This window comes from Amblyomma americanum, chromosome 3 (assembly GCF_052857255.1).
Source record: "Amblyomma americanum isolate KBUSLIRL-KWMA chromosome 3, ASM5285725v1, whole genome shotgun sequence".
In the NCBI taxonomy this organism is placed as follows: Eukaryota; Metazoa; Arthropoda; class Arachnida; order Ixodida; family Ixodidae; genus Amblyomma; species Amblyomma americanum.
This window is the reverse complement of record NC_135499.1, coordinates 203,415,380-203,438,737: the sequence shown is the minus strand read 5'-3', so window position 1 is coordinate 203,438,737 and position 23,358 is coordinate 203,415,380. Positions and strand designations below refer to the sequence as shown.

At 46.5% G+C, this 23,358-nt stretch overlaps 1 protein-coding gene across 1 annotated transcript in view; it reads right to left on the bottom strand.

Annotated features, from left to right (window-relative positions):
- The window catches only part of LOC144124352 (sodium/nucleoside cotransporter 1-like), a 46,721-nt gene that overhangs the window by 4,472 nt on the left and 18,891 nt on the right, over window positions 1–23,358 (bottom strand). Inside the window, exons 4-9 of the mRNA XM_077656983.1 lie at window positions 17,461–17,608; window positions 12,817–13,101; window positions 9,619–9,780; window positions 6,744–6,869; window positions 2,244–2,362; window positions 1,052–1,220 (exon numbers count right to left, since the gene is read on the bottom strand). Of these exons, the coding sequence (XP_077513109.1) occupies window positions 1,052–1,220; window positions 2,244–2,362; window positions 6,744–6,869; window positions 9,619–9,780; window positions 12,817–13,101; window positions 17,461–17,608 (1,009 nt within the window). The remainder of the gene's footprint in view (window positions 1–1,051; window positions 1,221–2,243; window positions 2,363–6,743; window positions 6,870–9,618; window positions 9,781–12,816; window positions 13,102–17,460; window positions 17,609–23,358) is intronic.

Genomic DNA, 23,358 nt, shown 5'->3' with positions numbered 1-23,358 from the left:
TAAGAGCAGCGATGACGTGTTCTGGCACTGCGGTCACCCAAGTGACGTCAACCGCACGCACTATTCACCTTTGACAACACGAGCGTACGGCTGCAGCGATTACTATCTCCTCTCCGCTGCTGTGACGAACGATTTCGACGCGATAGCAAACGCTGCACTCATTTGGGCGGCTGTCGGCGAGCCGTGCCGTCGCGCTCACGAAGGGGACGTAGCCCCGCACCGACTACACCTTCTCGATGCCCGGCCGTCTGAGTCAACTGAGTCGTACATAACCTGTCGTGGCTGCCCCAGCGTGGGCAGAATGAAATTTCGTGGGTGCTCGCTTGGCGTGCTGTCTCCACAGTGCGCAGTGCACGCTGCTTGCGATGACTTACTGGCGTGTAAATTTTCACCAGGCTCAGGTGCCTGTGCATTTGAGCGCAAGTCACAGGCACCAGAAAGTCTCCACGGGTGTAGAGTACGCAAACGTGACCTCGTTATCCCACTGCTGCTGGAGATATACACGAGCGCTCGCCGAGAATCGAAGAGCAGCGCGAGCGACGCACTACGGCCGAGAGCACTAGGACGCGGCGAACCTCAACGAAAGTTGGCATCGCAGCTCCTACAGCCGAAGGCGTGGAGGCTGAAAGAGGGTGTAAGCATCGCCGTGCAGATACCCAACGAGCTGGACGACAAGAGCGGCATCCCACTGCTTCTGCTTTTCGTTGACTAAAGTACTGAACATGCTGTCCTATGGGTGCCCGCGGCTGACGCCGCTTGCGCATGTTCTCATATTTAGAGCTGGCAAATTGACCAAACGCTTTCGCGTGTGTACCCGATGCAGTACAGGCCGAAAGCGTCCTAAGGGTTTGTTTAACAGACTTTCGGTTGTCTCTGATAGGTTTCTCCACAGCAGTTGCCTAATTTAAGCACGTATATTTCTGAAGGCGAGATGCTTATTTCACAGGGCCCCCCAAGCATGCAGTTGGAGGTTCTTGTAATGAAAGTCATGTGCATGTTTAATCGTGCACATTTTCGTGGTATTTCATATTTGATTAGCGAGTCGGATTACCTGCAGACTGAGCTGTTCAGAGCCCACGTTTTTGGCCGCCCAGGCGACGAATACATCGAGGAAACGCGCCACGGACGCGTAGGTGACCACGTTGGCCGCCAGGGCGATCATTAGGTAGACGCCGACCGTGGCTCCCGTAAGGGCAGCTTCGATGAAGGTCCTCTCGGGGCTGTGTGATGAGATTATCGCGTGAATTCAAACGGTTGATTATGATAAAGTTTAAGGCATCCACCGACGTATTCTGAAAATGTCATTACACGACAATTAAGGTTTTCTATGTTTAGAGACAAAAGACCCTAGACTGTTTTCAATGCCAAAAGCGCGGACTGTTCTAGTAACAAGACCAACGTTTACGGTTTTTTTCTAGGCAGATCGTTGGCTGTCTGGTTCTGGGCCAAATTAAAAATGGGCGTTGATGTTATAGAGCTTCGCTGAGCATTTTAAAGCACCTGCATCTCATTATTAACAGCGAATTCTTACGATTCTTCGAGAACATCAAGATCAATCAAATAAGTTCATCTCGAAACGCAGGAAAATTCATTGCCACGAAAAAAAAAATGGCCACATGAAAGCAATAGTTTGCCCAATAAATTACAACCGTGCATAGACAAAAATAACCAATGCAAGTTCATAACGGCCGCAGAAGAAACAAGCTTTAATTTATGTTGCAACAGGTTTTTCAATTCAATAAGTCGGCTTATCTCCTTGAAACGCGCCTACCGACTTAAAGATACTCAACAGTATTTCCAGATGGCAAAAGTTGACTGCAAATATTCCTACGCTTTAGTTAAGCATCCGAATGAGCGGTTATTGCCATCTGCTGCCAGAACAGGTAAGTTATTATTTTGATTGTATTCGTCGGGAGAAAGTGGGGTGCGGGCATTAACTGTGCCAGAATCAAATCTTCTGCAGCAAACACAACGAATCTCAGCCATAATATAGGTTTAGGGGATTTAACGTCCCAAAGCGACTGAGGCCATGAGGGACGCCGTAGTGGAGGGCTCCGGAAATTTCGACCATCTTGGGTTCTTTAACGTGCACTGACACCGCACAGTACACGGGCCTCTAGTATTTCGCCTCCATCAAAATTCGACCGCCACGGCCGGGATCGAACCCGCGTCTTTCGGGGCAACAGCCGAGCGCCATAACCACTGAGCCACCTCGGTGGCTGAGCCATAATATGAATGCACACCTGCGGTAGAGCAAAGTCAGCTGCCTCTCCGGACCTGCTTCCGGGTACACCAGTTTGGAGTAAGCCAACGCTGCTGGAACGCTCAGGATGGACGCGCTCAGCAGATACGTCGAATTGATCTTTAAAAAGAAGACAAATAACAGCAATGATGCAGCGTTACACGCGCTCTTTACGCGTGACACGGCTTCTCGTAAGAAGCTTAGACCGTGTTTGTGAAAGATAAAAGGTACAAGCACCGTCAAGGTTGCCTTTGACAGCTGTAGGTACATGTGGGTAACAGGTTTCTACCAGTTGGTGGCTTTAAGAGTAATTACCGAGCACCTAGGTTTGCACTGCAGCACAGGCGAGGCATCTGTGTACGCAGTGTGTCGCAGGAACAAAGCGTAATTAAGAAAAAGAAAGGATACTCATAGTGCGATTACGAACTTGTGCGAGTGCTGTTGACAGTCGTTTCACGCAAGTGTAAGCGTTTGTATTTCAATTAATTTTTTTAATATGAGCGAAGTGGATGGCCTGATCAGAACGCGCCATGTCTGGCGCTCATGCTTAACTAGCCATCACCTTGGACCTCCACAGTTTAAACCGCCTCATTTGCTCTTTGACGTATCTATACGACGCCTCCATCGCTTGCTACGTTGCAGATTCACGGGATTCTTTCATAAAAAGCAAAGGCTAGAAAATGCTTCCACATTACAGCTTTATTTTGGGGTACTGAGGAGGGAAGGTGAATGACTTCACTTCGGAATTTTTTTTTTACGCCTTCGTAAGCGAACTTTTTAAGTACATGTTTTCACGTGTTTTGAGCAATTCATAAGTTAATAGTTTGTAATTTAAAACGACAAACTAAATATATGGCCCCAAGTTTTATTGAAATGTTCTCTCAAACCTTGACTTAAGTTCAGCGAAACCCTGGACGAAAAAAAAAAAGAAAGAGTGAATGGGAAACGCGAGCTGAGCTAGTTGCTTTAACATTGCTCTTAAGTGAACAGTGCAAAAAAAAAAGAACACGAGGGACATGTAAAATGAGCACACCCTTAAGCGCTTGTGGTGTGTTGTCTTTCTATGTCACTCGTGCTTTTTTTCGCTGAAAGAGTCACTTCTGAAAGAATCAGCGAAGCTTGTTTGGGACTATATATTTTACAAACGGGTTGCCGCCTTTATTCCGTAAAATGCGGTCACCGGAAATTCTCATTTAAACTCCGCGCTTACAGATCGTGTCGGTAACCGACCATGAAATGATTTGTGGACAGGAATGCAGAAAAGGTTGAGCACGTGTTAAGCATAAATGGGAGCCAAAATCAAATATTGCGAAGTCGTTTCACATCCACCCCTTCTATTTATAGTCGCATGTTCCTTCGACCGGTGCAGAAAATACGTTTGCAGTGAGGTTACAACGACATTAAATATGGCTCCTCAGGTGACACGATGCCAAGCAAGAAAAAAAATAGAAGGGGTATAACTTGTTCTCTAAATTATAAAAAGTTTTTTTTTTTTTTGCTTCAGGGCAGCGTCTTTCGAAATACCAGCTACGAACTTTGCGCGTTTCTGTTTCGTGCGCAAAAAAAAAAGCAAAGTAGATGTCAATAAGAAGCGAGCCAGTATCTTAATGCCATGTGCGAAAGAAGTTTGGCTAAACGGAAACATTATCCCGGACTTCACTGGATATTTTATGTCGGCTGCAGTCTTTCTTCTTTACGTTTTTTGATCACACAACCCTACAGTGCAGAAACGCTTTATGTTTTATATATTAAGGGTCTTTCACGTTCCGTTGGCTTCGTTTTTCACGCTAATTGTGGCCAATAATGCACATTAATCATATAAATATTTTAAACGCCAAGAAGAAATGTAAAACGCGGACTTCTGAAAGCCTTAGTTAGTACTCTAGATTTTTGCTCTTAGGTCAGCTTTTCTTGCTTCTGATGCTAAAATATACTATATAATTCGGAGTGCAGGATTCAGTTACACCGCTGTTTTCAGACATGTAGCACTGAATTCTCAGTCTCCTTGACGGAATAGTCGATTCGCTATACAAGGTGGCTTTCTACCACCCCAAGACGTTCAGTTAACGTGGAGAGAGGAAAGTCTACAAGTGTGGACCCAGCAACAAGTCAGCCTGAAGGACAGCTCCTACCGATGAGCGAATCAGAGGAGACTGGAATCCGGAGCTCACGTGCGCAAAGTAAGGACAGTCTTCGCCCCTCCTAAGCCGCAAAAAAAAGACACAGTTTTCCTAGACATACTCCGAAAATAGCAACATTACTTCGAACCCTTCACAGCAAAGAATGCGGAAGTAATCGATGACCCGTAGGACAGCTCAGTGCATTTGCGGATGCACGCTTCTTTTTCGTCCGCGGGAAGCAAAGGCGACTCAGTATCCCGAATGCCGATGAGAGGGTAAGGCTGCGTGTTGTCTATAGTAGGGCTGTGCTACTTTGGGCGCCCTCGGCTGCTAAGGTCACGAAACCGGGAAAAGGAAACGGCCGTCGTGAGCAAAACTTTGCTCTCTAAATCTCCAAGGGGTAGCAAAAAAAAATATATGAAAATATCGTTCACCTCACAATTAAGTAATAAAGCGCGATTTGAAACAGGGACGAAGGTGACAGCCGAGAACGAGCGCTGACTTACAACTGAAGTTTATTGCTTGGCCCGTGGAAAGCAATAAGCTTTATTTGTAAGTCAGCACTCGTGCTCGTGTGTCTACCTAAGTCCTTGTTTCAAACCACACTGTATTACTCATTGGATTATTATTCAGTGGAAGCTTTAGTTTTAGTCAACCCACAAATTGCAGTCGTCTCGCAAGAATGCGTGCAGTGTGTTGGCTGCAGAAAACGACACCTCTTATTAGGTACAAACGGTACCGTGACAGTAATTTGCCGCACCAAATTCAACTTTCAAAAAATACGTCGGTCAAGTGAGCGAAACTTCGAAAAGGGCGGGGAAAAAATTAGTTCGCACATTCTGTCGTGCATGCAGGTCATTTTCACACCGATTTTTCTCCGCAGTCACCAAAAGAAGCTGCCGCGATTATGTTAGGAGCACTGTCAGTTCATCCATGGTGCGCAATCCACTCTCTCGCGTTGATTTTATGCTCCAGCGTTTATGAACGTCGCACGGTCGTCATTGGCACGACTGCGGCATCGAGGTTCCGCCGGTCAGTAACGCTTTAATTGTGTGTAAAAGTTCGACAGAGGCGATCAGCGGTCGAAATCTGAACTTGTGGAAGTGGAGGTGAGCGCCAAGATTCCTCCTTCTTCCATTGGTTAAAATATTGTGCTGGCACTGTCGTAGCCAGTAGCTTCGCAAAGCACACGCAGTGTCTGAAAATGGTGGAATTTTTAATATTCCGCTGAACAGACCTCGTCTCTTCAACAGTTTCTTGACCATTGCTCTGAACTGTCAAGTCGGCATCAATGCTAAAATTTTCAGGATTTGAAATAATAATAATAATTGCCAAAGTGGAAGACTGGGCGAGTTGGTAGGTAGTCATTCTAGAAAAAACAGCGCACACAGGACAGGGACCAAGGGAAGAACCGACGACACGAGCGCTCGTGTCGTCGGTTCTTCCCTTGGTCCCTGTCCTGTGCGCGCTGTTTTTTCTAGAATAATAATTGGTTTTTAGGGAAAGGAAATGGCGTAGTATCTGTATCATATATCGTTGGACACCTGAACCGCGCCGTAAGGGAAGGGATAAAGGAGGGAGTGAAAGAAGAAAGGAAGAATTGGAGGTGCCGTAGTGGAGGACTCCGGAATAATTTTGACCACCTGGGGATCTTTAACGTGCACTGACATCGCACAGCACACGGGCGCCTTAGCGTTTTTCCTCCATAAAAACGCAGCCGCCGCGGTCGGGTTCGAACCCGGGAACTCCGGATCAGTAGCCAAGTGCCTAACCACTGAGCCACCGCGGCGGGTTTGAAACATGCTGCAAAAACAAATTCCTACGCCCGCGGAGACATTGTAATTTGTTCGTAAAGCTGCTAATGTGGTTTTTGTAAAATTGCCGTTAATCCTTGCTTTCTTTACAAAGCATCTGCGCCGTATGTGTTTTCTGCCTTTGACAGTTTATTTTTTGTTGTCTTTTTTAGAAGGCTCCGCGAGCCTTTAATGAATGACTGAATTAGCGCTTACTTATCGTTTATGAAAATACAGTGTACGCCCCATCCCCGCATTTTCCTTTTCGTGAAGCCTCTTATATGAGACCCCATGTGTGCCGAGCACTCCCCAGGAACGTTCAACGTTTTGCACACCCATGTTCTGGCTAACTGAATACACTGCAACTTGGGCATTGACAAAGAAGCCAACGACGTTCTGAAACTAGCTGCAAAAACAGTTCATCAAATAATGAGCAAAAAATAACTTGAACTAGGAGGAGTTATTTCGGGATGATGAACTCATGAATACCTGTGTACACATGACAGATTTCAAAGTGGCTCAACCGGCAACACTACATGACTGAGCAGTAATAACGCAACTTCTCTGGTTACGCCAGCTGCGGCTCACCCCGAGGTCCACGTAAACGGGTATGAGCCGGCCGGAGATGGTGCTGCACTCTAGCGTCAGTATGCAATGCAGGCTCGAGCTCGACATGGTCAGAAGGTACGGGTGGACGAGCAGCATCGACTCCATCTGCGCGTCAAAAGGAGGTCACGTTCATTGCTTGCAACGCGTGCACTTCACCGCGCGGCGGAGTGTAATCCCCAAGCACTATCGACTGCATTCGGGCACCGTCTGCGACCGTACAAATCCTGCGCAAGTCAGGAGCCTGATTAACTCAGCGTGCCCGGGTAAATGACGGTGTCGGTGTGACCCTGCGAACAGAAACATATTCACCGAACACCGCCGGCTAAAACGCTCATTTTCCGAGCATAACTATAAGCTAAAAGCATTTTTTCAAGTTATGTTCTGAGTGAATGCGGATGCCTGTCAGGTGTGGCAGATGGTCAGCGCTGCGAAAATATCGAACTTCGTTGCTCATATATATCAGCCCAGTGCACTTCTGGGGACAAATCAATGAGTAGCTTTACTCAAGATATGAAACAAAAAATAAATGATTATGAAAATCAAACCTTCAACACAGCCTGGTCCATCGCTTTTTTTATTTTATTTTGATAGGAAGTGCGTTCGGATACTAAATCCCCGCCGTGTCGCTGACGCTACGATACAAAAAAATTAATATCGTTTCTTCCATAATAATTTCGTTAGTCGCTCGAGAAAGTGCCCAACTAATTTCTCTGGGCAAAGTATTGCAATGCGAAACACATACAGCGCGAACGCATACAAGGACACTAATGAAAAAAACGAGGCGCAGAGCTGTGTCTGATTGTTTCACGTCACCCGTATGTTTGTGCGTACGCTGTATGTGTCTCAGAAACTGTCTAACGAAGTGTTTTTCTTGGCACATAAATCATACGTAATTATTTGCCATCGGTCTCGCTACGCGGTCAGGGTAGCAACACTTGAGGCTACTTCTGCTAACCTGGCCACCCGACCCATCACCGAGGACACCCTCTCTGACGCCAAGGCACATGTCGGAGAAATCCAAACATCGATTGTGGCTCTCCTGTTTTTGTTTTTTTGTTTTTTGTGAAACCGGCTCGCGCGCGCTGCTGTTGTTTAATGTATTTCTGGAGCATGTCTATGTGTGTTGTTTCCTTTCATGTGCGTGCTGATGACGGCGTTACACATAGTCTCATCATGCATTGGATACCACATTTAGATCTCGTCGTATTATTGTTTCACCACCTCATATCTTCTCTCTCTCTCTCTCTTCGTCATTCCCATTTACTCTCCCCAGTGCGGAGAAACTGGGTGCAGGCGCGTTGCTAAGGCCACCCTCTCCACCCTTCTTTGCATTCAAGACCCCCTCGTTATGGATAGACAGTCGTTACTGCTTAACTGCCGGAATCATAAACTGAACACCTTACAGTTCTAACGCTGCGGAGGATTAAACTAGGCATGACACCGCTATGGTTTATCCCGGCGTACTTGTGAGCATAAAATGCTGTACGCAGCCTGGTAAACGCCGCAGTTGACCGGCATGTTTCATTTGGAACGCGCGAATTATGCGCAATTATCATTCCCGTTTTAGTGAGAGTGCACTATTCCGATGGGCAAACCCCGAGCAAGATCTTGCGATATTTTGTGGGTTTTTACCAAGTGAAATAAATAAATTAAAATAAACCAAATGAGTATCCGCGACTGAGATTCGAACCCGTGGGCCACTGAGCGAGAGCAGTAGGCTATCGCCACAGTCATGACAGAGAGATGTGTGTGGCATGAGTTGGCGTGGACAACGTTGTGGCAGAAACATGGCACTAGAGCAATACGCGTTAGCGTTGAAAACATAGCTGCAGAAACGCGGCAGTGGATCATAGGCCACCGACGTACATTGGGTAAATTGTAACTGAAGATTAAAAAACTGATGACGCGCATAACTGGTTCCCTGTGAAAGTAGTCACCACAATCGCGCGTTCAGGTACGTGGCGGGGGTGTCCACCTGCAAAAAACTGTGCTTTCGCACAATATTTCATGCTAAGCAATGCTAAACCGCCAGTAATTTTTTTCGGGATTAGCACGTTTTAATCACATTTCTCACTACTCTAGTCATACTTTACACGTAATTCTTCACCCCAAAGGTATCGAAATACACTCCTCGACATTATTAACACTGCTTTGATAGGTCCTCGTATTTGGCAGGACACTAACGCTTCTAGGGACCACCGAGGTCGCTTCTATTGGAGATTTTCTAACGCATGCTATCAAATCCAAAAATTGAAAAGATTATCTTGTCCTTCGATGAATCTACGTAGGTCGTACAGGCGCCAGCACGCACCCTTCGTTGAAGCCATAGTGGATAATCAGCGGTGCATCGATCATGTGCACGTGCGCCGCTATAGTACTAACGCTTGTGTCTTACATGTAGCAGCGATATTATGCCACAAAAATGCCGGTAAAAAATATTCCTCATCTTGGAATATGCTCCACCTTGAAGGATTCTCCTGGATGACACTGAACTACTATAATTTACCCTTCGAGTTGTCCTTCCTGTCTCGCAAACTGCTAACCTGTCTGAAAGGCTCATTTTATGAAGTCCCTTTCTCTTTAAGCCCTTGATCCCTGCTCTAAGGCCCCGAAGGGGGCAAATTTTCCTTCAACTGCGCGTATTCAAGAGAGCTGTACAGCTTTTCGTTGCAAACACACTGCTGTACTAAAGTGGACGTTATTTGCAAATTAAACATTTCTTTCATTTTAGCTTGGGCGCCTCATTTTGTGCGTCCCTTGTTCTTTGCAATAGGTGAAAGTTGTAAGAATGATGGAGTTTCCATGCGAAATAGAAGTTTATTGTTAGAAAGCATTGCTTCTCCCTGTAACTCACGGGGCTGTTCACAACGCTGACGAGTGCGATCAAGACCTCGTAGGAGCTGAAGCTACGGCCAGCGGTGACGAAGTAGTCGATTCCACCCAGGAGGGTCTGCACGAAGCCCACGTAGTACAGCATTCGCGCGAGCAAAGCCACGTAGCAGAGTGAAGGCAGCACCTGCAAGCGTCATTCCATGCCATTTGACGATATATCCACAAGCACGCAAGCCAATTTAGCGTTTTTACAGCGCTGGCTGTTATAGGAAGGTTTTTCGCATTAACGTCGATCGTCGGCACCCTTATGCATCCGCGAACAGCACCACACACTCGCTCCCCAACCACACAGCTAAAATATAGACAGCAATCAACATATGCACAAGGTCGCTCATTATGAAAGGAAACACGAAAGCGCGTGACTTCTGCACTTCGCAAAGCGCCGCCGCTGGGAGCCTGAAGGCACGTTCACACTTGGACATTCGGCGGCGAGAGCAAGCGGAATCCGCGGCCGCCGAAATGCTGCGTCGTTCACACTTCCCGGCATCCGCGTCTCCGCTCATTGTCTGTGTGTCGTCTGCTCACAGCGTACACGGATATGGCAAGAGGTTAATCGATGCTGTCTATGTACCATAACCCTATGCACGCTTACGTACGCTAAATTCAGCTATTTTGCCGGACGTTATGCCATTTCTAACATTCTCGCTTTTAAAACGATAAGATTAGCCTAGTGGCGCCATCTGGTGGTTATGAGGAGAACCATTGTTGTCAACAAACCGACGCCCCTCTTAATAGAGAGAGACGGGCTAGTTGGTGACTATTAGTAGAGTGCATCTTGAAACCGCGCAAAAAAGACAAGGGACGAGGAAGAAACCGCGCTCTGTCCTGTTGGTTTCTTCCTCGTCCCTTGTCTTTTTTTGCGGGGTTTCAAGATGCGCCCCTCTTAAGCCTAAAAGGGGAAGAATCGTCACCCGAAATAAAAAAATAAAGCAAATTTATCGCTCAAACGTTTTCTTATGGGCGAGATGAGACAAAGCGAAAGACCGCTGGCTCTTTTATGGCCAGTGAACGCGCTGAAAAAGGCAGTAACAGTGACGAATTCAGTCCGAAGCGAGGCGTCCTGCATCGAAGGGCGCCGCCATGTTTGTCGCCGCGGGTACTCGCCTTCCTATTGGCTGACGAGATTCGGCGAATTTTTTTTCCGGCGGCAGATTTCGGTCCTGGAAAGAGTCGGCGGCAAAGGCGCATGCGCAGTAAGCCCGACCGGTTATTCTTTCCGCGCATGCGCCTGGTGCCGGCCATCATCGGCGGGTCTCGTCGGCAGCGCTTCACGAAGCGAGGAGGCCACGCACTCCATTGTTCCCTTTCATATCGAATGATCCTGCTCAGAGAGAGCCAACTCGTGGCACGGCCACACTACGCCGGTCTCCCCACTGTTATGCCCGGCGTTCCTTCCCGTCCAAATGAATAAAGACGCGGACTCCCCGACCAGATATTCCAGAAAAACAACGTGATGGCTATTGAGACTTCAGAAGAAACGGTTCTGCAAGAGTGGCGGAAGCAGCGACGACAATTGCGGCACCACGTGGCCGAGGATGGCATCGGGTCGACGAACGGAGCGTTGTCCTCATCAGTCACGCTGGGGTTTACAGTTGACAGAGCTGCGCCTTCGACAGAGGTTCCGCGTTTTGGACAGCAGGCGAGGAAGTGCAAGGTTTTTCAACCTCTGCTGGGAAACGGCTTAACATTCCTGTGCCACGTAGGCACCCACCTGGCAGCTGTGTCGACAACGTGACAGTGTCTTTTACTCTTTCCATCGACGAGCTGAGAGAGCATCAGCACCTCCCCTTGCCGTGGGCGGTACCACCAGTGTCTTCTTCTTGTTTGATTGGACATCTTGCTTCGAACTGTATTCCCCAGTCAGGGATGTGGGGAATAAGAAGGGTATTTAACGAGCTGCTGGTTTGGTAGAAGAGAGACCCCGATTGCGGAGAGACACCAGTCTCCTAAAACTGGTGTCTTAGGAGACTGGTGTCTCCTAGGAATTCTCAGTTGCCCTTACTTGTACATTATGTAAATAATTTGTATAAAGTTTTCCCTGATTTTCCTTCGTAACCACGTCTCCGATCCTCCTCGTCCCTTCTTCGGCTCGAACACGCTACCTGAGCCCCAACAACTGGTGGCAGCGGTGGGATGCTGCTACCTGAGTCCCAACACCACTCAGGCGAAGGAAAACTTGGACAATCGATTTCGAACAGGAGACATAAGTTGGACCGTGGTGCAGAGTGCACTTCCCTTCCGCCACGTATCTGCGTCACTCATACGCTACTGCGGCTATTTTTTTTTTGTTCACTGATAATGCAGTGGCAGTGATGCGTGACGTCATCAGTGTGTTAATCATTTCGAGAGCCAGCTACCAATGACCATTCGTCGTATCCTGAGGGTAAGAGGGCAGGCAGCTGTAATTTTTTTTACTAAATGAATTTAATGCTGTCTCGATGAACGTTTCTGGAGCAACGCCACGGACATGATTGGATTGTAAAACATTTATTGCGTCTAGAACAGATTGCAGGAGAGGAGGTTGCAGGCTGGCGTGCGCTTCCCACATGTGGAGGAGCTTAGATCGGACACGAGGAGTGCCATCTTAAGCAACAATGCGGCAGGTATGCGCTCTCTGGAGACAAGAGACTGAATTGTAACGCACACAACTGATTCTGCGTCATGCATTTTTTTTTCCTGTGAAGCTGATTTCAGTGACGTTCACTGGCATTTGCCTGCTAGGCCTCAGAGTGAAAATATAGGATGCAGCCTCAAAATAATTTCCGACGTGAGAAAAAAGACTTTTAATTCCACCCAGCAAGGTGTTTGTTTCCTCGCTGTTTTATATGTACTCGTAGTTCGATCGCAATGTCAGAGCGCGAAAGCCAGCCAAATGACCGTGGGACACAAGCAACGTGAGTGAGAGTGAGTGAGTGAGTGAGTGAGTGAGTGAGTGAGTGAGTGAGTGAGTGAGTGAGTGAGCGAGCGAGTGAGTGAGTGAGTGAGTGAGTGAGTGAGTGAGTGAGTGAGTGAGTGAGTGAGTGAGTGAGTGAGTGAGTGAGTGAGTGAGTGAGTGAGTGAGTGAGTGAGTGAGTGAGTGAGTGAGTGAGTGAGTGAGTGAGTTGGAATGAGCTCAGCAAGTAGGTCAAATAGGCAGGGAGCGCATCAGGAGCCCACTCACGCTGAATGCAAACACGGGCGGTATGTTGTCGACGTCCCGGTGGAGGGCCGTCAGATTCGCCATGTGGTGGCTCATGTTGACCCCCTCCGCCAGGTAGCCGAAGGCGAAACGTCCTCCTGCCGTCAGCCACCGCATGTAGCTGCGGAGCTTGGAGACGGCACAGGTTGCCACAGGCTCGCCCAGGTTCAGCCGAAGGAGAACCAAGCCGCTCAGAAAAGTGGCCGCCACGCAGCCGACAACCAGGCTCCACGAGATCTGTGCCACGAGCGCGTGCGGTGGTAGGTGCTATATTTATTCGTGGCATGTCAATGGGAGCACGTAACAAAGCTCCTGGTTGAACCCACAAGCCAAGTTTGGCAGCTCTCCGCTGGAGCGCGTCGCACTGCTCTTCACGTTTACGAAGACCTGCTCAAAAAGCTTCTCACAGTGACGTAAGTGTAATTCAGAGTAACTACCACGAGACAACGACTTGCTATTATTTTGCCCAGATCCGCGTCTTTTTGTGCGACTGCGCGCCTCCTACCTCTGTTGTAAGTGTCAAGGCATTGTTGTTTCAGCGCTCGATAAAGTATAGTATAACTCTCCAAATCATGATGGTTTGCTTATTCGCGACATGCTCGATTAAACAGAATCAACGACCGTGAATCCTGAAAGACACGCCACAACATCCTTAAAAGGGCGGCGGGTAGCGGTGGTATGCTAGGTTCAACTTGTTCTTTCCTTTAATCACTGCCCTAGCCTCTCCTCCGGAATTTCAACCCACAATATGCGGGAATGATTACAAGTATTAATTGCCCTGGCACCCGACTATGAGCTCTCCTCTTTTTTCTATTTCGTCCTCTGTCCTGAAGCGGTACGCATGGCGTACTGTCGCCCACATTTGCGATGCCCAGACACACCGGCACCACAACCTTTTCAAGCCAATACAGGGATATTCATGCTAGCCCTGTAGTACGTATGGCTTGTGGATGTGCATTGGCAATCCATGTCTCGTAGACGATACCTGTGGCGCCACCTAAGGAAAAATAGGGGATTTTGTAGCGAGAGCTACACTACGCTACCCAGTAGAGCATTCCACCGCGCGAGGAGCTACGCCGGCCCGACTACAGGTACGGACACACTGGCGGCAAAACGCACGCTGCACGCCGCCGGCGGCAAGCCGTGTGCCGTGAAACCTGCCGCGGCGGCGGGTTGATCGGCCGCGCAGAGGATAGGTCGAGGAGCCATTTTCGGCGGCTTGCCGCATGCCGTGGAGCGGGGAGACCAACCAGGAGCGCCCGGCTAGGTCACGTGGGGAGCGTCTGTGCTGCCACCTCTTGGCTCCTACCAAAGTTGCATTCCAGTGGAAGCAGCGGAGCCGCGCGCGTTCTCTCGGAAGTAGGGACCTCGACCGGTTTGGCATGAAAAGAGCTTTGCGCGGCGGCGCTCTCCCGCGCACTCCTTACCGCCGGTATGGCCGTTCCTTTCGCGCCGCGAACTGTGCCGCCAGCGGTTTGCCGCGCGTTTTTCAGCTAGTAGACACTTTTAGTTTGGGCGTACGCAGTAAGCTTGCGTACGCATCTCTTACTGCGTTGCGTACGCTGTGAATAGTGTAAACACGACACATTTAGTTGTCCGTGCCGTAGCGTCCCTAAGGCGACCGCGTAAACAGTAGCGCCATCTAGCCACAAGACGTCAAAGCACATCAATGCTCTGTTGAAGAAATTTTCATCCGTTATTTTTGATTAGCTAAAGTGAGTGCATTGCGAGCCTTTTTTTTTTTTTGTTCCAGGAAGAAAAACTATGTAAACCGAAGCAAATGCAAGGGCTGACTAAAAACTGCTTCGTCAGGGGTTGTTGCTACGAGGAAAACACACCGCATTTAGTTAGGCTTAGGAGCTTGAATATCGCCAAATTATCAGAAACACAGGGGCTAGTTATAGCTTATACCGGTACGTGTAGGCAAGAGTAGCCGAAATAAAAGCGAACCGCTACCATTTGAGCGAGCTATTGCGTAAGACGATCCAGCGGCGACGTGTATTTATTCCGAAGCGGGAGAGCTGGGCGCCGCCAACTTGTCAACGCAGCACGTAGCGTCCCACGGTGCATACGCTACGCTATGCTTTACAGCGGGCGGGCGTCCGCAACGCGCGGCTTGATACGTTGCGTTCTGCGCATGCCCATTTGTTACCCGCAGTGTCGTTGCGTACGCAAGCTCACTGCGTACGTCCAACTAAAAGTGTCTAGTGTGCGCCGGCGCCGCGCGTGAATGCGCATGCGCGGCAACCGAAAGGGCAGCGGGGTGCGCGGCGCATGACGTCAGAGCTCGGCCGCGGCCGCGTGTGGGGTCGTGTGGATAAACTGCGTATGTGCGGCTGTGCGTATAAAAACTGAGATGATATGTCTCGGTGTATCACAATCGCTTCGTATGGATGACGAAAAGGAGACTCCGGCCGCCGCCATGCGGCGGAATCGTCAGGAGAAGACCAATTCTTCGGACCCAGAAGTCGTCGCCTGGCACTTGGCCGCTCTGCAGAGAAAGAATGAACATCAGAAGGCTAAACGAGCGGCGGAGACGCCTGAGCAAAGAGAAGAACGTCTTGCCAAGTGGAGACGTCGATAGCCGGAGCGTAGCAACCGGCGCATAGCAGCTCGCATGGTTCTTTCGCAGAAAATCAAGATGAAGCAATGGCAACAACATCATCATCAACAACAACTGAAAAGGAGGATGTAAAGGGTCGTCGTATAACTGACCACGCGACTAGACCAGGGGGGAACTGCAGCTCTCGCTACGCTTTCACTACTTCCTTATCTCTTTCGCTGCATAAAGTGTTGACCTGATTTGAATAATCAATAACATGTTTTTCTGTGCAGTATACTTTTCTGTTGCTTTTATTGTTATCATTTTTTTGTGTACGCTTTATTTCCTCATTGTCTTTTCTGATGATTTTTGTGTATGTATGTTGCCTGCTGCCCTGCAATGTAGGGGCCGAGGGGCATGTCAAGCCACAAATTCTGGCTTTTTTCCCTCGACCCTCACCATGTATACATGGGAAATAAATTGAAATTGAAATATATCCTGGCATAGCTGAGCTAAGCCACTGCCATTTTTTTTTAGAAATGTTGAGAGAACAATTAAATGCGGTTGTCTGCGTTGGCTCCGCGCCGCAGTTGATCGGTGCTGCATTTTTTTTTAAGTCGTAAAGATCGCAGTTCAAATGTCTTTTCTAGTAGTAAACTTTTTCTTGCCTTGATAGGCACAGCTAAAATGCCTGAACAAACAGATTAATCTAACTGCAACTCTGGTCCCTTGGCACAGAAAGCCAAGCTGTTTCAACTACACGATTTGTGCCTCAACGCAGCGTGATAGCGTCAAATTGCTGCTACCGGTACAAAAAAAAAATGACGTCGTCGACACTAAACGTTCAGCTTTAACTTGCAACAGTTCCTACTCGTTACTTCGCAATCATGCAATCCGGTTAAGATATGAGGCCACAAATAAAAGTGACTTTTTTAAATCAGCATTTAGGGTTAAAGTTATTTCATGTGATAGTGCATGTTTGACTTGCCTTAGCACACTTATAAAGAGTAAACGAAGGTTCAATTAATGTTTTAGTTATTGTCAAAAAACGCATTAACAGTCGCTCCAACAGTGATAAGTAACGAATGAAATTCCAACTTCAGAAAAGCTTCCGAATTTATTTGACTACATGCATGCCCTATGCAATGAAATAAGATAAATGTAATTAGAGGACTGACGAGGACTTAACCTTTGAAAAACTGAACGAAATGAAAAAAAGATCACCGGGATTTACCATGCCAGATCGAAAAATGAGACAGTAAGAGCAAATGAACCACTACGATGAACACGTGCGCACATTAAATGGACTTCCTAACTGGTCTGACGTTGCCAGTCAGGGCTTGTGTAGTTACGAACAATAAAACTGAAGGTAGGTGCAATATATCGGCAACTGTATAAATGACTTCTCTAATAAGAATAATTCTCCCGACCTTATTTTTCAAGCATTCGTCTCGCCAGGCAACAGTTTGGTAATAGTTTCTTCCCACATCATTATTACCAGCTCCTGGGGGCGCCTTCCAATCTCCTTGTCTACAGGCAGTTAATTTCCCCTCATCAATTTCAAAAACTCATTGTTTTAGCCTCACCCATGGTGCCCGATCACATGCCCATGGGGATATTCAGCTTCCTTAATTTCAGTTTTTTATCACTGATCTTGCGGAAGTTTCACCTCACCGTTATATCTTACCCTGGTGCCTTGTAACTGAGAGATAAATAACGAGCATCTTTATTTGCGCCATTTTCATCTGTGCTGATAGCGCCACTGTTGATCAGTTATTTACCTTCCTTTATTCCTTTCATTCTCTGGACATCTTCCATCGTTGTTCCCAAAAGGGCACCGGGCTCCCTCATTACTCTAATTCGCGTGTTCGTACTCATTACTTGCATAGCCTGAACTGACAATGGGCTCGCATAAATGCATAGTTTGAGTTCTGCCGCTTCGCAAAATGCGTGGGCACCAACCCGCATGTTTTGCGAACTCCAGGAACACCCAGGTATCGGAGAAAGAGGGTCATCCAAACAAGCAGCCCCCACGGTGCGCAAAACACACACAGCCGTGGGGATCAAAGCGCGGCCATAATTACCCGACCGCGATCCTTGGAAAACGTGTAGCCCAGCAGCAGCAAGACGGCGATTCCGGCGAGCGAAGTCATTCTTTTCAACTCGCCGTTAATGTCCCACAGCACAGCCGCGAAGAGCACTGCGAGAACCGCGCCCCATATTTTGTTCCTCCTGCAGACAAACAACGAAAGAGAGGAAAACATTTAATTGTAATCCGATCGAGCATGCAAGACCGTTTCACAGCGGAGCTGCGAGGAAACTTGAACGCTCCTTTTTTTTCCTTTTTTTCAGCGCGTTTTAAATGGCACGAACTCCGCCACCAAAAGAAGCGAAGGCCTCATGGTCTGTTCTTGAGAGCCCTGGATATAATTGCCTCGTGCGCACTAGCCACCAGTGAGAGCGCCGCCCTCGGTATTGCGGCCGCGACAATCTTATCATCTTGCTTTTCGCGCCTCTAACGTGGTTGCTTTTTTTTTCCTCTTCCCTTTCGATTAAGGTCAAGTAACAAGCGCTACTGCATGCATTATTTCGATCCACCTCGGCCACAAGCCGGGCACTGCTAATTCGTTTTTATTGCAAGAGTATCAGCTGAGTGTTGCCGAACTCATTTTAGTGTCGTTACTGGCAATCACTAATAAACATGTAGCAGCCGTAAACATATGACTCGACGTACGCTTTTTCATCCACAAAACTGCAGTGTCCCACATCCGTGCCTGCATTAATCAGTGTTAAATATAAGGTCATTCTTCTGAGTTTGGGCACTAAGGTGGACACCGGAGTGATAACAAAAAATAACACGATTAATTCTGCTGGGGAATGAGCCTAAGCATGTGAAACTTCACTGCGCGAGAACTTTGGAAGAGGCTGTCTCCGTTAAACATATGCACCAGGCGAACGCCTGAAATGTTGGAAGAACGCTTGCAACAAAAACGATCAATCCCGGGTTTTAAGTGTTCTGTAAGTAATATATTCCATGCTTAATCCATACGCAATTTGTATCATGCTCTCAACCAATTAGATGGCGAGGTGGAGTTGGAGTCTAAAACCAGGTTTTCTTTACCCTTTGAAGGCCATGCGTATGCAAACAACACGCTGTCTAGTAATGCAGCTTTCTTGAAGACATTGTTATTTTCTCCATGCCGTCATCGTTGCAGGAACACTTGCCAGCTACCAATCAACTTCAAATGTGTTACTATTTGCCTTGAATTCAATGCTGGCACACGTTTCTGCAACTAGTCGGCGCAGTTAATTGTCCGGAGCATACGGTGTGACGTGCGCATGAATGACTGCGGGGCTCGACACGAGGCGGAAACCAACTTATCGTGATGATTCTGGCCGTTCGGAGTGCGCAGTTTTGCAACTGAGGACTGCAGTAAGAGACGAAGTATGGATATGAAGATAGCTTTTCGTAACCACAGTGAGCATTGGAACAGTGCCTCGAGCAGCGTGGCCCATGCGCTGCGTCGCTTCACGCTGCAGGTCTCACCGCTTGGCGCTTTTGCAGTGTTTGATCAATCGTTGTCAATGCAACATGCAACCTCTTCCAGTCATCTTGGCAGGATATGCGTACTTGCTTTGTTGAGTCACCTTGGAAAAGCTTGTTCACCTTCAACTGAGACAACTCCCCTGTTCGCTCGGCAACGTCGTCGAAAGAGACAGCACCATCACGACGGCATGTAAAAGATTATAAGGGGTGTTTCACCTAAGACTTTACACTTTTTTTTTAAGAATTGCCTTTTTGAATTCGAACAGCGCTTTTTTTCGCATAGCATTGTCAGCGGTGTAGCACCGCAGAATACAGCAAGGACGTGCTAACTAGCACGCTTGTTAATTAATATTGACTAGTTAACTTTCTAACTATTACCTTTACGCTACATAATTACGGAGAGGAGTGTAGCCGACCGTAAGTATGATCCAGATCAGTTTTTAGAATTTCGAAAACGCGGTTATTCTCGGCACTGTGGCCCAACAGATTTTGGCTATTTCATTTAGTTACGTGCACTGGAGAGCTTGCTTTGCCCGCCATCAGTCATCGCCAAAGAAACTCACATACAAAATTCCAAGATCTTCTTTGCTTGACGGAAATGCGTAAAAATTTGCTGTTTTTTGTTTGTGTTCAGTCTTTCTTTTTTTGTTATGCCTTATTTTTTAATTAACGTTTTTTGTTGCACTTCTTGCTAAAATGTATCGCGTTTATCAATATGAGTGTACCCCCCCCCCCCTCCATGTAATACTATCCTCTGGACTCTAAAGGGCCTTTAGGGTTAACGTGAATAATTAAAATAAATAAAGCTTCTAGAAAGCGCACGTATTTTGGCGCGATGTAACCAAAACTTGTTGGGCCACAGCGTCGACAGCAACTGCGTTATAGAAATTCTAAACACTGATATGGATATCACTTACGGTGGGCTACACGCCTCTCAATAACGAAGGAGCCTAACAGAAATAGTTCAAAAGTTAACTATTCAATATTAGTTAACCAGCGTGCCAGTTACACGTCTTATCTGTATTCTGATGTACCAAACCACTGACAATGCTATGCCGGAAAAAGCACTCTTGTAAAGTCAGAAAGCCTATTTTTAAAAATTGTGTAAAGTATTAGGCGGAACACCCAGTAAGAAACCCTTTGCATGCAGCTCACTATAGAACGGGAATAGTGCCTTGAGCAGTATGCGCGTACATTTAGCTTCTGTACGCTGCTAGTTGCTGAATGCACTAAGGGGAATAATAATCCCTTTTTAGTATTGTTTACATGTGCATGAGTTATTAGCAACCTCGTATTTGTGTGCATAGATCTCAGCTTTGTTCTTCTGCGGTCTGCAGAGGTCTTCCTTCTATAGTCCTCTCATCCTGCTCCTTAAACCCGGAATCACCGGAATATGTATTGTGTTGAGTTGGGTATCATGGCGTATGATCGGGTAAGGCTACCACACACCAAACACTAGGTTAAATAATGTGTTGTAGTAAAAAACCGCTCTCAATGGGTAATTCAAAAAAACAACTCTGAATGTGCTGCATCGCAGGACATCAGCTGGTGAGGGCATCGCAAAAATATTATCCTATATTTAATGCGCCAGAAGTCACATATGGGCTGTCTCATATGAGGGGCGCCGTAGCGGAGGGCTCCAGATTAATTTAGACCACTTGAGGTTATTTAACCAGCTATGACATCGCAGAGCACAAGGCGTTTTCGCATGTCGCTTCCATTGAAATAAGGCCGTCGCGGCCGGGATCCAACCCGCGACTTGGGATCACTGAACCCCCACGAGTAAATTGTTCTCCTACTCACAGACCTTAAGGCTTCTTCAGAACAACAATCAGCTAGAAAGAATGTGCTAGCCAAAAATATTGAAGACATCAAGGAAAGCCATTGTAGAATTGAGAGAACTAGATATATGCAAGCGCCATTCATGCCTGGAACAAAAAGCGCTCGCAATCGGTGAACTTCGGATAAAAGCAGCTTAAACATTGTGTACAAAAGCTAACCCGACCAGCAAATTCGATTCACTTATAACTCGCACCAAAGAACTAGAAGACAGATCCAGGAGGAACAATTTAGTTTTCCTTTGAACTCCTGACCATCAAGAAACATATACACTACAGAGAAGCTTCTTTCAATATTATCCTGCTCTAGTGATCAGAATTTGAGCACTAAGGTAGCCCAACGTGCTCATAGAATAGGTCATTATAATGAACCTAATGCCGCCTAATTAAAGGCAGGTGTAATTGCCAGCTTCAAACTAAGAGAACAGCTGTTTTCTGCCTGCTCTCATTTTGATGATCGTAACTTGATTATACCTGAAGATTTTTCTCCTGAAACTAGACCAGAGTGCTAAAAGATATTGAAACGCGCCAATTCACAGCACGTACATTCACCTTTCAGTCTAAAAAATAACAGGTTGCTCATGAATAGAAAGTGCTGTGTCAGCGATCATGTGAACGCCGTAATCAACCTCTTGTTGCGTCACTGTCAATATTAAAATATGACTTTTAGTAATGATTTGCGCGTTTTCGTTTTTTTGTGTGAGCAAACATAGATTTACAGAACCCTGCCACACTTCAGACTTAAGTTGTATCCGATGACAGACGCTTTTCACGGTTCCTCACCACAGAGAAAACAGAAAAGCGGAACAATTTATTACACCTTAAAAGCGAACATGACTTCCTAACTTATCCACATTACTACCGCTTTAGAAGAAAATTCGGTATGCTTTGAAACCGCGGCTGAAACTAAACTAATTATTAGTGCATGCTACAGAACCCCTAACTGCTACACCTTCCTTTGTTTGCCGCCGACACGATGCCATTAGATCTACGATGAAAATGATCCGGAGTTGAAAGAGTCTCGTAGACGTGTGGGCCCCGCAAGGGAGTTTTCGGACATGGGATTTTTGTTCAACTTTTCGCAAAATGTTACTGAGCCGACAAGGATATCCAGTAGCACTATTAATATTCTTGATTTAGTGTTCACTGCTCTGCCTTAGATGTGACACGAAATAACATGTTTTCCGGACCTAGATCAACTTCTTTTTCTAAACTTTCGCATTAGAGCTTCAAAGGAAGCTTTACAAAGTGGAGCTAATGCAGCCCACGATTTTACCGGCGCAGATATTGATGCCACTGACACTGGGTTGTCTTCTGTTCTTGATATTCTTTGGATAGTTTTTGAATTCGCAGTACTGAGAAAAACGAACATTTTTATCAACAATTTTAGAAAATTAACACAAAAATATATCCCACAATTTGCAGAACTCAATAATACAAAAGCCGCCTGGTACAATAAAAACGTCAGAAGACAGTGCAACCGCAAAAAAAAAGAGTATCTGTGTCATTAAGCTAAGGATGACCGTACAGAAGAGCGTTAGTTGGCGTACAAAGCGAACTGCTAACACTGGCTTCCTTTTTATACCACTAAGACAAGCATTCTAAGAAATATAATACATTCAATACCTACTGACAACCCAAAAAAAGCATTGGAATTGTATTAATCCGAATAAAAGCCCCATTCCGCTGATATATCCAAATGGCCAAAGCATTTCTGAGAGTGAAAGGCCAGCGCTAAAGAATGAACAGAATTTCTGCCCAGAAACGGACAGAAATCGGGATTAACTCGATTTAAAAAAAAAAGTTGTTCGAAGTGCGAGAAGTGAATTAAGTCGAACTTTACCCGAAAACGAAAGGCCGTAAAAATGCACTAACATGGTTAATTTTCTGCAACCGAATTCATTTCCTATTTCCTCATAGCACGAGTTCAGAAACAATATTCCTCTAAAACTCAGTTTTCACTTTTTGCGCACAAGATCCATGCCATTATTCATAACTGTTCATACACAGACTGCGTATTCTTAGACTTTTCAAGGGCTTTCGAGAAGGCGTCACAAGGTACTACTTCTTAAACTCCATCAAATTCATCCTCATAACCACCTGCTATGGTGGATTGAATTTTTTCCCGTTAACCGCCATCAGAAGTTCCTTAATAACAGCTGGTTTTCCACGGAGCTCTATGTTATGCCCTCTATTATTTCTGATATACTTTAATGATTTGGCCGATTTTTCGTCTTCTTTTATTCACTTATGTGTGCATGATTGAGTAATGTTCCAAGAAATAAAAAAAATGACAGTGGTACCAAACTCTTCATTCAGCCAAACAGAGTTTCTAATTGGTAAGACAGCTCTCAAATAGAAATAAATCTTGCTGAATGTAAAGTAATGAGAACAAGTGTGACCTCAAGCACCATTCCTTTTCACTACATGAATGGTTCACCGTTAGATTCAGTAACCTCCTATAAATTCTCTCGTGTTCTAAAACTGACCATTTAACATGAAACCTACGCACTAGTCACATCATCAATAGCTCTAATCGCGCTTTAGGATATTCTTCTTCTTCTTCATCCTCTTAAGGCATGGCACATACCCACATG